This window comes from Pan paniscus, chromosome 1 (assembly GCF_029289425.2).
Source record: "Pan paniscus chromosome 1, NHGRI_mPanPan1-v2.0_pri, whole genome shotgun sequence".
NCBI classification, from domain to species: domain Eukaryota; kingdom Metazoa; phylum Chordata; class Mammalia; order Primates; family Hominidae; genus Pan; species Pan paniscus.
The window spans coordinates 99,063,592-99,080,517 of NC_073249.2; the positions used below are offsets into that span (position 1 = coordinate 99,063,592).

At 40.0% G+C, this 16,926-nt stretch overlaps 1 protein-coding gene across 1 annotated transcript in view; it reads left to right on the top strand.

Moving 5' to 3' along the window:
• Nucleotides 1-786: 786 nt before the first annotated feature.
• CTSS (cathepsin S) overlaps nucleotides 787-16,926 on the top strand; it is a 32,788-nt gene continuing 16,648 nt past the window's right edge. Inside the window, exons 1-6 of the mRNA XM_003817293.6 lie at nucleotides 787-1,075; nucleotides 2,009-2,135; nucleotides 8,837-8,959; nucleotides 11,665-11,814; nucleotides 14,816-15,043; nucleotides 16,655-16,820. Of these exons, the coding sequence (XP_003817341.1) occupies nucleotides 2,010-2,135; nucleotides 8,837-8,959; nucleotides 11,665-11,814; nucleotides 14,816-15,043; nucleotides 16,655-16,820 (793 nt within the window). The 5' untranslated portion in view covers nucleotides 787-1,075; nucleotide 2,009. The remainder of the gene's footprint in view (nucleotides 1,076-2,008; nucleotides 2,136-8,836; nucleotides 8,960-11,664; nucleotides 11,815-14,815; nucleotides 15,044-16,654; nucleotides 16,821-16,926) is intronic.

Consider the following 16,926-nt stretch of genomic DNA (forward strand, 5'->3'; position numbering starts at 1 on the left):
CCGTCTCGGAAAACACACAACACACACACACACACCTCCCACAAATCACTAAGAAAATGCAACAATACAATAGAAAAATGAGCAAAAAAGATGAACAGGAAATTCACAGAAAATTCAAACGGTCAATAAATGTGTGAAAAGATCCTCAACCTCATTAGTAATTAGGAAAATGCAAATTTAAAAGATGATAGTTCGTCTTGCTCCCACCCCACCCAGGTAATCATTCTCAATTGGATATATTTGAGTGTATCCTTTTTTCCATGAATATACTAACACACGCATATTACTAAACTATACATATAGTATATATTAATAAAGACATTTTGAGTTTGATGAACGAAGGAATGGCTGAGTGAGAACCAGACAATATCAGATCATGAATGAGTTGTGTTAAAAGCAGTAAGACAGGTTTTCCTAGGAAATCATACAAGGAGCTGGGATTTGGGGAGCTTTATCTAAATCTCTTTATAACTAAATGTTTTCCGTGTAAAAGTTGGTGTTTTTAAAATTCAATTTAATTTTTTTTTTTTTTTGAGATAGGGTCTTGATATGTCATCCAGGCTGAAACACAGTGGCATAATCATGGCTCACTGCAGCCTTGTCCTCCTAGACTCAAGCAATTCTCCCACCTCACCCTCCCCCTCAGTTGGGACTACAAGCATGCACCACCATGCCCAGCTAATTAAAAAAATTTTTTTTGCAGAGACAGGGTCTCGCTTTATTGCCTAGGCTGGTCTTGAACTCCTGGCCTCAAGTGATCCTCCCGCCTCAGCCTCCCAAAGTGCTGGGATTATAGGCATGAGCCACTGGGCTCAGACAAGGGCTCTTCTTGATGGCTTACTGTATCCACTTTGTCCCCAAGACCATAGGGAAATGACTAGAGGTGACTGTACTAGCTAGATTTTAAATGAAACTGAAATGAAAGTTCACTTCCTCATTTTGAGTACCTCATGTGACAAGTTCCAATTTCTTTTCAAGTCAATTGAACTGAAATCTCCTTGTTGCTTTGAAATCTTAGAAGAGAGCCCACTAATTCAAGGACTCTTACTGTGGGAGCAACTGCTGGTTCTATCACGTATGTACTCTTTGTTCTTTTTCTCCCATTTGGTCTTCAAACACTCTGTGTTTGTAATTTGTTCTGCCTGCTAGGTTTTAAATCTTTGGTTTCAGGAAGTAAACTAAAAAATCGTGTAGTTCAATTTGCCTCTTCTCTATTTTTAAAAAGTTAATGTCTGCTTGAGCATCTAAGCATCTAAGTTGAGACTGAAACATGGCTTTCTTTGGAATATAATTTAAAGGCTTACATGTTTAAAATTCCAGATGTTTTCAATTAAAAAGAAATGGAAAAGAAAGTAGAATCCAGTTTGAGGGAGCTAGTCGCTGAATTTCTGTTGATGTCTCTTGAATTAAATACAGAAGTGGCATTTTAAAGAGTAGTTAATTGCCTCATTTGAAACAGATGTCTGATCATTGAAAAAAAAAACGTAAAAAGGAAAATTACCTACCTAAAGATGTGAAAGCAATAGATGAGAATTGTCTTTTAACTATCTGTAAAGACTGTGTATATTTAAACAGGTCAGTTAAGAAGAGCCCATGTATTCAAAAATTCAGGAGATAAACTGATTTTTCAAAGGTTTGTCTCTCTTAAGGATGATTTTTTTTTTTTTGAGAGAGAGAGCGAGAAAGAGATTTCCTTTGATTAGATTTGTTGGCAAATCCTGGAAAGTCCCTGTTTTCTAACCCTCTAGATGTGTTTGGTTTACCAGATATTGGGAAATTCCTGGAAATCACTTTTTAAAGTGCTACTAAGCATTGGAAGTAGTATTTCTGACATAAATCTGCAGCTGTTCCCTGTGACTATATATCCCAGGAATTTTCCTGTATAATTCTGTTTATAATAGTCTGTCCCTTTGATAGACTTTGCATTGTTATTTTCTCTTATGAAAACATGTGGTCACAACATATGCAGCTAATAGCAACACTTCCTATGTTACCTTTCCTTACACAGAATGAAACGGCTGGTTTGTGTGCTCTTGGTGTGCTCCTCTGCAGTGGCGCAGTTGCATAAAGATCCTACCCTGGATCACCACTGGCATCTCTGGAAGAAAACCTATGGCAAACAATACAAGGAAAAGGTAGATTGGATTGCCACTCGAGCGATATGCTTTTAAAGGAGTACTGTTTTCTACCTCTCAAAATTGTGTTCTTACAGGCAGTGTTTTCAGTAAATATTTAAGCTGGGTGTGGTGGCTCGCGCCTGTAATCCTAGCCCTTTGGAAGGCCAAGGTGAGCGGATCACCTGAGGTCAGGAGTTCGAGACCAGCCTAGCCAACATGGCGAAACCCCATCTCTACTAAAAATACAAAAATTAGCTGGATGTGGTGGTGGGCGCCTGTAATCCCAGCTACTCGGGAGGCTGAGGCAAGAGAATCACTTGAGCCAGGAAGGCAGAGGTTGCAGTGAGCCAAGATTGTGCCATTGCACTCCAGCCTGGGTGACAGAGTGAGACTCCATCTCAAAAATAAATAAATAAATATTATGTACTTGTTTCTTGCCAGATACTGTTCTTGGTACCATACAGCAGGAATCAAAACAAAATTCCTGTTATGGAGCTTATATTATCGTGAGAGAGACAGGAAATAAGAAAATAAACAAGCAGATATGTAGTATGCTAGATGGTGATAAGTGTTGTAGATAAAAATAACAGAAGGCATGGAGAGTAGGAAGGGCCCTGGGTGGTGGTGGTGGTAAGAAGTCTATCGGAAGGGCCCTGGGTGGTGGTGGTGGTAAGAAGTCTATATGACAGGAGGGTTAGGGAAGGCCTCACGGATAAGGGTGCCATTTGAGCAGAGAATTGATGGAAGCCAGGGAGCAAGCAAAATACATAATAGAGTGAAGGTCTCAGGCCAAGGGCAAATCAGCACAAGCTCCTGAGGAAGGGCCACATTTGGGATGGCTGAGGAGCGAAAAGGCGTTAATACCCACATAGTGTGGCCAGATATTGTTTCTTGACTATCACTTCCCATTTTGTACTTTTGTTTTTATTTCAAAGCACACTTGCTGATGTTAAGACCTTAACCCTACTGCTTTAAATAACTAAGTCCTGTAACTATGTAATATTTCTGTTTGTAAGCTAGCATCATATATTTATTTATTTGACATATTATTTTGTATAAAAATGACACTCTTAGGTCATACACTCTAAGTTTTATTTTTATTTATTTATAATTAAATAATAATTGTGTCTATTTATGGAGTACAATGTGATGTTATGATACAAATATACATTGCAGATGATTAAATTAGGCTAATTAACCTATTCAGCACCTCACATACTTATCCTTTCATTGTGATAAGAACATTTAAAATCTACCCTTTCAGTAATTTTGACATATAAAATACATTATTATTATTATCTGTAGTCACCATGCTATGCAATAGATTGCTAGAATGTAGTCTTCTTGTCAAATGAAACTCTGTACTCTTTGCCTAACATCTCCCCTTTCCCTGTCTACCCTCCGCCCAGCCTCTGCTAACCACCATTCTACTCTCTACTTTTATGAGTTCAACTGTTTTAGATTCCACATGTAAATGAGATTATGCAGTACTTGTCTTTCTGTGCCTGGCTTATTTCACTTAGCATAACGTTCTCTAGACCCATCCATGTTGTTGAAAATGACAGAATTTCCTTTTTTTTTTTTTTAAGGCTAAATAGTATTCCATTATGTATGGAATACAATATGTACCACACTTTTTTATCCATTCGTCTTTTAATGGACACTTTATAAGGTTGATTCCATATCTTGGCTATTGTGAATAATGCTACAATGAACATGGAAGTGCAGGTATCTCATTGACATACTGATTGCGCTTCCTTGGGACATATACCCAGAAGTGAGATTGCTGGATGATATGGTAATTATATTTTTAGTTTTTTGAGGAACCTCCATACTGTTTTCCCAAATGGCTGTACTAATTTACATTCCTACTAAAAGTGTATGAGGGTTCCCTTTTCTCCACATCCTCACCAACACTTATCTTTCATCGTTTTGATAATAGCCATTCTAACAGATGTGAGGTGATATCTCATTGTGGTTTTACTTTACATTTCCCTGATGACTGGTGATGTTAAGCATTTTTTCATATATCTGTTGGCCATTTGTATGTGTCTTGTTTTGAGAAATGTCTATTCAGGTCTTCTGCCCATTTTTAAACAGGGTTGTTTTCTTGATAGTTACTTTGAGTTCCTTCTATATTTGGGATATTAGCCCCTTATCAAATGTATGATTTGCAAATATTTTCTCCCAATCTATGAGTTATCCTTTCACTCTGTTAATTGTTTCCTTTATTGTACAAAAGTTTTTAGTTTGATGGAGTCCCGTTTGTCTATTTTTGCTATTGTTGCCTGTTCTTTAGGGGTCATATTCAAAAAACCATTGCCCGGACCAATGTTGTGGAGTTTTCCCCTATATTTTCTTATAGTGGTTGTATATAGTTTCAGGCCTTATGTTTGTGCTTTAATTCATTTTGAGTTGATTATTGTATATGGGGTGACATAAGGGTTCAATTTCATTTTTCTGCATTTGGATAGCCAGTTTTCCCAATACTATTTATTAAACAGACTATCCTTTCCCCATTGTGTGTTCTTGGCACCTTTGCTGAAAATTGATTGACCATAAAGTTGCAGGTTATTTCTGGGCTCTATATCCTATTCCATTGGTAAACATGTCTGTTTCTATGCCAGTACTATGCTGTTTAAATTACTATAGTTTTGTAATATATTTTGAAACCAGGCATTTTGTAATGCCTCCAGCTTTGCTCCTCTTGCTAAAGATTACTTTGACTATTTAAGGACTTTTGTAGTTCCACATGAATTTGAGGATTGTTTTTTCTATTTCTGTGAAGAATAACATTAGAATTTTGATAGAAATTGCACTGAATTTCTAGTTTGCTTTGGATAGTATGAACATTTTAGCAATATTAATTCTTCCAATCCATAAGCATGGAATATCTTCCCATTTATTTATTTTATCTTAAATTTCTTTCTTTCTTTTTTCTTTTTTTCTTGTTTTTTTGAGATGGAATTTTGCTCTTGTTGCCCAGGCTGGGGTGCAGTGGCGTGACCTCTGCTCACCACAACCTCTGCTTCTGGGGTTCAAGCAATTCTCCTGCCTCAGCCTCCTGAGTAGCTGGGATTACAGGCATGTGCCACCACGCCCGGGTAATTTTGTATTTTTAGTAGAGTCGGGGTTTTTCCATGTTGGTCAGGCTGGTCTCAAACTCCCAACCTCAGGTGATCCACCTGCCTCGGCCTCCCAAAGTGCTGGGATTACAGGTGTGAGCCACCACGCCCGGCCTATTTTGTCTTCAGTTTCTTTTATCAATGTTTTATAGTTTTCAGCATATAACTTTTCAACTCCTTGGTTAAATTAACTCCTAAATATGTTTTAAATGCTGTTGTAAATAGAATTGTTTTCCTAATTTCTTTTTCAAATAGTTGTTAGTGTATAAAAATACTACTGACTTTTGTATGTTGACTTTGTGTCTTACAACTTTACTGAATTCATGTATCAGTTCTAATAGTTTTTTGATGGAGTCTTTCTTCTCTCTCTTTTTTTTTTTTTTTTGAGGTGGATTCATGCTCTGTCGCCCAGGCTGGAGTGCAGTGGCGCAATCTCGGCTCACTGCAACCTCCGCCTCCCAGGTTCAAGCAATTCTCCTGCCTCAGCCTCCTGAGTAGCTGGGATTACCGGCACACGCCACCACACCTAGCTAATTTTTGTATTTTTAGTAGAGACGGGGTTTCACCATGTTGGTCAGGCTGGTCTTGAACTTCTGACCTCGTGATCCACCCATCTTGGCCTCCCAAAGTGCTGGGATTACAAGCATAAGCCGCCTTGCCCAACCTTCTTTTTTTTTTTTGAGATGAGATCTTGCTCTGTCACCCAGGTTGGAGTGAAGTGGTGTGATCATAGCTTACTGCAGCCTCAAACTCCAGCTCAAGTGATTCTCTTGCCTCAGCCTTCCAAGTAACTGGGACTGTAGGCACATGCCACCACACCTGGCTAATTTCTATCTTTGTTTTTTGTAGAGAAGGGGTCTTGCCATGTTGTCCAGGCTGGTGTTGAACTCCTAGATTCACACAATCCTCCCACCTCAACCTCCCAAAGTACAGGCATGAGCCACCACACCTGGCCAAGACTTTCTATATGATCATGTTATCAACAAACAAACGCAATTTCACTTCTTCCTTCTCTTATTTGGAGATCTTGTATTTATTTTTCTTGCCTAATTGCTCTGGCTAGGATTTTCAGCACTATATTGACTAGAAATGGTGAGAGTGGGTACCCTTGTCTTTTTCTGATCTTAGCAGAATGGCCTTTAAATTTTCACCCAATTGAGTATGGTGTTAGCTGTAGTCTTGCCATATATGGCCTATTTGTGTTGAGGAACATTCCTTCTATATGTAATTTGTTGAGAATGTTTGTTATGAAAGGATGTTGAATTCTGTCAAATGCTTTTCCTGCATCTATTTAAATGATCATATGGTTTCCTTGGTGGTGATGAATTTCACCCTCACCCACACCCTTTATGAACAGGTTCCTCATTTCAAGATTGACTGGACTTAGATGTGCAATTAGCACCACTATCTGGTTAAATGAATGCTATCCCTCTGTTTAATAATTCCAGTCCCTCAGGAGGAATGAACCTGACTTTTGATTCGTATCCTACCTTTATAATTGATCTCAAAGTACACTTCTTTTTTTTTTTTTTTTTTCCTTTCTTGCACTTAGTTAGATTTGTTTGCCTTTATACCATTGCTTCTCATCTTGTGGTTTGGAAGTAAGCCCATCATGCATGCCCATTATGTCCATTACTGGGGTAACAGTAAAACCTTGCTCCAAGGGAAAGAAACCTGCATCCAGACTTGCTACCCAGTGCCTCTGGGACTGGGCTCACCCGCTCAATGAAATGAGGCAGAACAGAGTTGTTGCTGACTGCTCCCTGGGGTTCTAGCTTATTGGAAACTCTGGCTTCAGCTACTGTAGGAGGCACCATCCACCTTGCCTTCTACATCATTGTATTCTATGTAAATGAATCTCCTGAAGGACAAGAAAATCGTCGGTCAGCATGTAAATTCACTCTGAATAAAATTAAAATAATAGAATCAAAAATGAATTTTCAAAAGACTGTATATAAAGGAATAATATGCACACTAATGGACAAGAAATAAATTAGAAATCTTGAAAATAAAAAATATTGTCATTGCAATAAAAATCAAAAGGATTTCCAGACTGGAAAGAGCTGGATAGAATCAGTAATCTGAAAGATAGTACTGAGGAATTCACCCAGAATGCAGCACCTAGAAATAAAAAGAAAAATATATGAAAATGCAAGTAAGAGAGATGAAAGAGAGTTTGAGGCTCCAAAATACTTCGGATAGGAGTTTCTGAAGAAGAGAATTAGGTGGAATGGTGGAGAAGCAATATATGTGGAGACACTGATTGAGAATTTTCCAGATATGAGAAAAGGTCCTGAGTCCTCCAATCAAAAGCACACAGCTGAAGGTAAATAAAGAAACCTACACCCAGATACATGTAACGAAGTTGTAAAACACCAAAAAGAAAGAGCAAATCATGGCTGGGTGTATGGTTCATGCCTGTAATCCCAGCACTTTGGGAGGCCAAGGGGGAAGGATCCTTTAAGGCCAGGAATTTGAGACCAGCCTAGGCAACATAGGGAGACCCTGTCTCTACAAAAAAAAAAAAAAAAAATTAAAAATAAGCTGGTTGTGGTGGTGCAGGCTTGCAGTCCTAGCTACTCGGGCAGCTGAGATGGGAGGATAGTTTGAGCCCAAGAGTTTGAGGCTGTAGTGAGCTATGATCATACCACTGCACTCCAGCCTGGGCAACAGAGCAAGACCCTGTCTAAAAAAAAAAAAAAAAATGCTGGGCGCAGTGGCTCACACCAATAATCGCAGGACTTTGGGAGGCTGATAGGGGAGGATTGCTTGAGCCCAGGAATTTAATATGAGCCTGCAACATAGGGAGACCCAGTCTCTACCAAAACAAACAAACAAACAAACAAACAAACAAACAAACAGAAAAACTGGCTGCAGTGGCACACACCAGTCATCCCAGCTATGCAGGAGGCTGAGGTGTGAAGATTGCTGGGTCCCAGGAGGTCAAGGCTATGGTGAGCAGTAATCAGGCCACTTCACTGCACTCCATCCAGCCTGAGTGACAGAGCAAGACTCTGTCAAAATAATAATAATAATAATAATAAATGTTAAAAAGAGAAGGAAATTCATGTTTATCATAAAATAATATTAAACCATCAAAGCAGTTAAGAGCAAGAATTAAGATTAATATGTGAAGTTAGCAGTTATATTGGATATATTTATGTATTTGCATGCTCTCAGGCAGATCCACATTTGGTAGAATGCTTCAAAAATGCTATTTTTGGGCGCGTGCAGTGGCTCACACCTGTAATCCCAGTACTTTGGGAGGCTGAGGCAGGCAGATCCCCTGAGGTCAACAGTTTGAGACCAGCCTGGCCAACATGACGAAACCCCGTCTCTACTAAAAATACAAAAATTAGCTAGGCATGGTGGCACATGCCTGTAATCCCAGATACTCGGAAGGTTGAGGCAGGAGAATCACTTGAACCTGAGAATCGGAGGTTGAAGTAAGCTGAGATCGTGCCACTGGACTCCAGCTTGGGTGACAGAGTGAGATTCCATCTCAAAAAAAAAAAAAAAAATTGCCATTTTCATCATCAAACACTTATTTGTCCAGGATGCAGTATGACTATGTTCTTCTTCATTATGTTTTAGAATGAAGAAGCAGTACGACGTCTCATCTGGGAAAAGAATCTAAAGTTTGTGATGCTTCACAACCTGGAGCATTCAATGGGAATGCACTCATACGATCTGGGCATGAACCACCTGGGAGACATGGTAGGTACATTACAAGGAATCCCACTTTCATGTCTGGGTAAATATCATTTCCTTTCTGTCTCCCCAAAAGCAATTTGAAGGTAAACAACAATAACAAAGGAATGTATAGTACAAAGTTGGAAAACAGTAGAATTGAAGGACGTAAGAACTTGTACAGAAATTTCTTACTTAGTTCTATTTTGACTGCTTTCTTTCTTTAACAAATCACTTCTTTAGAGGAAATTTTAAACTCACAGACTACCATTTTTTTAAAAATAAATTCTAGAAAGTATTACCTAAAGACTATTGACAGGTTTTTATAGCAAGTTGCCATACTTATTTAAGTCTAGATTGACAATTTAGTGTGATCCATCTGCTTTCTTAATGGGAGAATGTGGGTATTTAATATCACAAATAATCCCCTATTGGTTTTCAGATTCTGTTCTGTCCTGCAAAACTTTACCACTGTTGCCAAAGTGAAGAAGGGAATGCCCTAGGTAGACTAAATTCCTTCTTAAATGCAGGAATCTCCTTTGTAATTATTTCTCACATGGGAAACCAGTTTAGTCCACTTTTTAGACAGCCCTTTTATAAAATTCTGCCTTGCTTTGAAACAAAAATCTGCCTCCCTGTAACTTCTAGTTTTTACCATTCTCTTTTTCTCCTTCCCCATGAGGGTGCCTAGCTGGGATGCTAGTGCCAAGTGTGAAACTAAACAAACCCAGATAATTCGCCCCACCAGATCCTAATGGAACCTATGTTGGTCACAACTATTACTGTTTTTTCTCAGTTTTTTTATTCCATGGCAGTTTTTAAATATATTCACAGTTACAGTTATTAGGATATTAGAAAGTAGATAGGCTGGGCACAGTGGCTCACACCTGTAATCCCAGCACTTTGGGAGGCCGAGGTGGGCAGATCACCTGAGGTCGGGAGTTTGAGACTAGCCTGACCAACATAGAGAAATCCTGTCTCTACTAAAAATACAAAATTAGCTGGGCGTGGTGGCACATGCCTGTAATCTCAGCTACTTGGGAGGCTGAGGCAGGAGAATCGCTTGAACCCGGGAGGCAGAGATTGCAGTGAGCCAAGGTCATGCCATTGCACTCCAGCCTGGGCAAAAAGAGTGAAACTCCATCTCAAAAGAGAAAAAAAAAAAAAAGAAAGAAAGAAAGAAAAGAAAGAAGGATGTAAGTGAAAGAGATATATAGTCATGTGTCATATGCATTTTGGCCACTGATGGACCACATATACCATGGTGGTCCTTTAAGATTATGATGGAGCTGAAAATTTCCTCTTGCCTAGCTAGTGATGTTGTAGCCACCATAACAATGTAGCACAACACACTACTCACTTGTCTGTGGTGATGCTGCTGTAAACAAACCTACTGCTCTGCCAGTGGTATGAAAGTATAGCACATAAAATTTTGCACAGTACAAAATGCTTAATAATAATAAATGACTATGTTACTGGTTTATGTATTTACTATACTATACTTTTAATTGTTATTTTAGAGTGTACTCCTACTTATACTTTTTAAAAGTTAACTGTAAAACAGCCTCAGGCAGGTCCTTCAGGAGGCATCCAGTAGAAAACATTGTTATCAGAGGAGATGACAGCTCCATACGTGTTGTTGACCCTGAAGACCTTCCAGTGGGACAAGAGGTGGAGACGGAATGCAGTGATACTGATGATCCTGACCTTGTATAGGCCTAGGCTAATGTGTGTGTGTGTTTGTATTTTAGTTTTTAACAAAAAAGTGTAAAAACTTTTAAAAAATTAGAAATAGAAAAAGCTTATAGAAGAAGGTGATAAAGAAGAAAATATTTTCGTACAGCTATACAATGTGTTTGTATTTTAAGGGGTTACTATAGAAGACAAAACATTTAAAAAATTAAAAGTTTATTAAGTAAAAAAGTTGCATTAAACTAAGGTTAATTTATTATTGAAGAAAGAAAAATGTTTTAACAAATTTAGTGTAGCCTAAGTGCACCGTGTTTATAAAGTCTACAGTAATGTCCTGGGCCTTCACGTTCACTCTCCACTCACTCACTGACTCACCCAGAGCAACTCCAGGCCTTTCATAGTAAATGACCTATATAGAAGTACCATTTTTACTTTTTTTTTTTTTTTTTTTTGAGATGGAGTCTCACTCTGTCGCCCAGGCTGGAGTGCAGTGGCGCGATCTCAGCTCACTGCAACCTCCGCCTCCCAGGCTCAAGTGATTCTCCTGCCTCAGCCTCCCAAATAGCTGGGATTACAGGCATGCACCACCATGCCCAGCTAATTTTTGTATTTTTAGTAGAGATGGGGTTTCACCACGTTGGCCAGGCTGGTCTCGAACTCCTGACCTCAGGTGATTTGCCCGGCTCAGCCTCCCAAAGTGCTGGGATTGCAGGCGTGAGCCACCATGCCCAGCTCCCATTTTTACTTTTTATACTGTATTTTCACTCTACCTTTTCTATGTTTAGATATATTTAGATACACAAGTACTTCATATTGTTCTACAATTGCCTACAACCTTCAGTACAGTACCATGCCGTGCAGGTTTGTAGTTTAGGAGCAATGGGCCCTACCATACAGCCTAGGTATGTAGGAACCAATACGCTCTAGGTTTGTGTAAGTACACACTATGGTGTTTTCACAATGACAAAATCACCTAATGATGCATTTCTCAGAACATATTCCAGTCATTAAACAATGCCTGACTGTATATTGCTTTGTAGACCAGTGAAGAAGTGATGTCTTTGATGAGTTCCCTGAGAGTTCCCAGCCAGTGGCAGAGAAATATCACATATAAGTCAAACCCTAATCAGATATTGCCTGATTCTGTGGACTGGAGAGAGAAAGGGTGTGTTACTGAAGTGAAATATCAAGTGAGTATTACCATCCCAAGCCTCTGAACCCTAGGTAGAGCTCTTTAAATGCTTAGTCTAGCTACAGAATTTGACAGTGAATCTTACAGTCCCACGTGTTACTTTCTAATTATTTTTGTTATTCTTGTCTTCCCAACTAAATTATAAGTTCCTTAAGGGCAAGGATCACATATTATATTTTATTTATACAGTTGGCCCTCCATATCCACAGGTTCCACATCTGCAGATTCCACCAACTGTGGATCAAAAATATCCAGAAAAAAATGAAAATAAAAAATAGGCCAGGCACTCCCGCCTATAATACCATTACTTTGGGAGGCTGAGGCAGGCGCATCACCTGAGGCCAGGAGTTCCAGATCAGCCTGGCCAACATGATGAAACCCTGTCTCTACTAAAAATATAAAAATTAACTGGGCCTGGTGGCACACGCCTATAATCCCAGTTACTCAGGAGAGTGAGGCAGGAGAATCACTTGAACCTGGGAGGCAGAGGTTGCAGTGAGCTGAGATCACACCACGGCACTCCAGCCTGAGCTAAAGAGCGAGACTCCATCTCAAAAAAAAAAAAAAAATAGGTAAAGTATAAGGGAGGGCCGGGCGTAGTGGCTCATGCCTGTAATCCCAGCACTTTTCCAGGTCAAGGGAGGCAGATCACTTGAGGTCAGGAGTTCGAGACCAGCTTGGCCAACATGGTGAAGTCCCGTCTCTACTGAAAATACAAAAATTAGCCTGGCGCGGTGGTGGGCGCCTGTAATCCCAGCTACTCAGGAGGGTGAGGCAGGAGAATCACTTGAACCTGGGAGGCAGAGGTTGCAGTGAGCTGAGATCTTGCCACTGCACTCCAGCCTGGGCGATAGAGTGAGACCCTGTCTTAAAAAAAAAAAAAAAAAAGTGTATAGGAGGATGTGTAGGTTATATGCGAATACTCAGTAATTTATATAAGGAACTTGAAAATTCTTGACTTTGGTATGCTCAGAGGTCCTGGAACCAATCCCTTGTGGATACTGAGGGACAACTGGATTCTCCACAGTGGTTGTTTTGTTTTGTTTTGTTTTGTTTTGTTTTGTTTGAGACAGGGTCTCCCTCTGTTGCCCAGGCTGGACTGCAGTGGTGCGATCTGGGCTCACTGCAACCTCTGCCTCTTGGGCTCAAGTGATCCTCCCATCTCAGCCTACATAGTGACTACAGGCACACACCACCACTTTTTTTTTTCTTTGTGTTTTTAGCAGAGATGGGTTTTGCCATGTTGCCCAAGCTGATCTCAAGCTCCTGAGCTCAAGTGATCCTCCCACCTCCACCTCCCAAAGTCCTGGGATTATAGGCATGAGCCCTCGTGTTCAGCCCCCACAGTGCTTTTCTAAGTGATCATAGAGCCACCTACTTAGACAAACACTGAACTAAGCAAATAGGTGTTTAACACAGACTTTTATTGCTCACGCTACGCATTGACTGCACTGGACTCTCCAATAAGCCAATTGCTTGAGAAGCAGTGTTGTGTGAGAGAGCCCTGGTGATCAGGAAGTTTCTCCATTTCACTTGTGAGTTTCAAAGTTGAAGGAGAAGAAAGAACTAGAGCTAGAGTGTTCTATAAATTGAGCCACTCAAGTTAATTCATGGCTAATCTTGCATCGTTAGAATATGAAATATGTGCCTTGTAAAATTATTGTTCCTATGCTGTTGTATTTTCCTTTAGTTTGCTTGTTTTAAAAAAATTGCAAAAATCCTAAATTAGTTAGAGGTAAAACACATGTATCACCATAGAGGTCAGGGTAAGTGAGAGGAATCAAAGCATTCTGAGCAGCTACCCCAGGTTGTGATCAACGAAGAAAGTAAAAATTTATTAGGAAGTAAATGGTGGCCAGGCACAGTGGCTCACATCTGTGATTCCAGCACTTTGGGAGGCAGAGGCAGAAGGATCGCTTGAGCCCAGGAGTTAGAAACCAACCTAGGCAATATAGTGAGGCCCTGACTCTACAAAAAATAAAAATAAAAATTAGCCAGGCATGGTGCGCTCCTGTAGTCCCAGCTACTTGAGGGGCTGAGACGGGAGGATCGCTTGAGCCTGGGAGGTTGAGGCTACAGTGAGCCATGATCACACCACTGCACTTCAGTCTGAGTGACAGAAGGAAACCCTGTCTCAAAACAAACAAACAAAAAGAAGTAAATGGTACTGCTAATCTCTTATTCTTTTCCACCTACATATTTTTCTTTCAATTAGTTTTGGATTTCTTACCCGAGGTTCTCTAAAATAACAGCTTTTAGAAGATCCAATAAACCACATATTTAAATGTTAACTCTGAGTAAGTTAATGAGCTCCTTTCTCTGGGTGCTTGCATTTTAATGAACAATTTTGCTTCAATCAAAAGCAATGTCAGTTTGCTTCCTTTGGGTGGAGAGCAAGGTGGGAGGAGGGAAGGAGAGAGAAAGAGAACAATTATGATGGGGCTTTGGACACTCTGCCCCTTTTAAAACTAAAGCAGCTTTGCCTTTTTTTGTTTGTTTATGCCTCCTTGTAAAATATTTTTTGATCAAAAAAATTCTGAAGACAACAAAGGTTTGAAAAATGCCAACCTAGGATTAAACTTCTTATGTTTCAGGCATCATTTGACAGGAGAAAGGGTATTTTAGGTCAAGGAAATCATCCTAGCTCTCTCAAAATCTCATTACTGTAGGCAACTATCTCCCTTACTTATGGGTGAAAATAGGTGCAATTTGGTACATGCTCAGTGAGTATTGTTTCTAAGTATATTTGAATATGGCCATTATGTTCTGAGCTTGGCTGATTGCAAATCTCTATCAAGGTTGGACCTTGCCTAGATAACAATCGAGTTAAATTTAGTCTTCATTTTCATTGTTATAGACAGAAGGAAACTGTAGTGGGGGAGCTCTTTCTGGGAACTAGGGACAGAACTGATGTAGCTGAGCGTTGTCCAGTTTGGGTTATGGAAGTCATTCCGAATGATTTTCTGTGATTTGCGTTTGTGACCTTGTATCTGTTTTAGGGTTCTTGTGGTGCTTGCTGGGCTTTCAGTGCTGTGGGGGCCCTGGAAGCACAGCTGAAGCTGAAAACAGGAAAGCTGGTGTCTCTCAGTGCCCAGAACCTGGTGGATTGCTCAACTGAAAAATATGGAAACAAAGGCTGCAATGGTGGCTTCATGACAACGGCTTTCCAGTACATCATTGATAACAAGGGCATCGACTCAGATGCTTCCTATCCCTACAAAGCCACGGTGCGTCTTAAGCAAACTTTTTGTGCTGCCCCATGATCTCATGTTATCCACTGACTGACTGCGCTGGGCTTGCCACCATGCCAATTGCTTGAGAAGCAGTATTGTGTGTGAGAGAGAACCCTGAAGAGGAATTCTTAAATTCTCAAGAGTTCTGTTTCTGATGAAGTACTCTTCTTAATATATCAGTAGTACAAATAAGGAAGTAGCATTCATGCTTAAAAACAGATTTTAATGACTGGGCGTAGTGGCTCACACCTGTAATCTCAGCACTTTGGAAGGCCGAGGTGGGTGGATCACCTGAGGTCAGGAGTTTGAGACCAGCCTGGCCAACGTGGTGAAACCCTGTCTCTACCAAAAATACAAAAATTAGCCAGGCATGGTGGTGCATGCCTGTGGTCCCAGCTACTCGGGAGGCTGAAGCAGGAGAATCGCTTGAACTCAGGAGGCGGAGGTGCAGTGAGCCGAGATCATGCCACTGTACTCCAGCCTCGGCAACGGAGCAAGACTCCGTCCCAAAATTAAACAGATTTTAAGCAAACTATCCTTAAAATTATTTCTCTGTATTTAAACTTTTTCTTCTGCAGCCTCCCATGCTCAACCTTATTCTCAGATCATTAACCACATCATTCTTCCACCCACTGAGAAGCTAAATAACACTCTCCTCTTCCTCACAAATTCATTATACATTTTGATATAACGATAACCTAAGGATTGTGTCCATGTTACAGAAGATTTTAAAAATATAAAAATATCACTCAAAAACCTTCTACCTTAACCACGATTGTTTTGGTTTATTTCTTTCAAGTTATTTTCTTGTTAAGCACTTAAAAAACATAGTTGGCCAAGTGTGGTGGCTCACACCTGTAATGTCAGCACTTTGGGAGGTCGAGGTGGGAGGATTGCTTGAGCTCAAGAGTTTGAGACCAGCCTGTGCAACATAGTGAGACCTCACCTCTACTAAAAATCAAAAAAATTAGCCAGGCATGGTGGTGCACACCTGAGTAGCAGTTCCAGCTACTCAGGAAGCTGAGGTGGGAGAATCACTTGGCCCAGGAGTTGGAGGCTGCAGTGAGCCATGATTATGCCACTGCACTCCAGCCTGGACAATGGAGTGAGAGCCTGTCTCAAAAAAATAAATAATATAAATAAATACAAAATAGTTGTATATACAACAAACATGAATTTGTAACTTTCCTTTTCCCACTTGAAATACACTTGTGTTTCCCATATTATATGGTCTTTATATACCATCATTTTAGCTGCAGATCATCTTGCAGGCATCAAAAAGATTTTAAAGCTCTCATCTAGAGTTTATTATCTCTATGTAATATTTCCCTACAGTCCACCTCAAAGTCTGAGGGGCCATTGTCCTGGCAAGTTTTGCATGTATGAGGATGTTCACAATTTGAAAGAATAGAATAGTTCTGTATTTCCTCCATTATTGCTGAAACCCGGGACTGTTAGGATTTGGAAGATTTGCAAAGGAAGGAGCCTTAGACACATGAAAAAGTTAAAGAAAGGAAGGAAGACATTTAAAATCCAGGCTTAGGATACAGGTGATTTATAAAGGAGTTGAAGTATACTTCATCTGATTTATACTTCTTTTTGCAGGATCAGAAATGTCAATATGACTCAAAATATCGTGCTGCCACATGTTCAAAGTACACTGAACTTCCTTATGGCAGAGAAGATGTCCTGAAAGAAGCTGTGGCCAATAAAGGCCCAGTGTCTGTTGGTGTAGATGCGCTTCATCCTTCTTTCTTCCTCTACAGAAGTGGTAAAAAATAAAATAAAAAATAATTAGAATTTAAAGAAAGAAAGAAAGGATATTGGCTGAGCACGGTGGTTCATGCCTGTAATTCTAGCTTTGGAGGCTGAGGTGG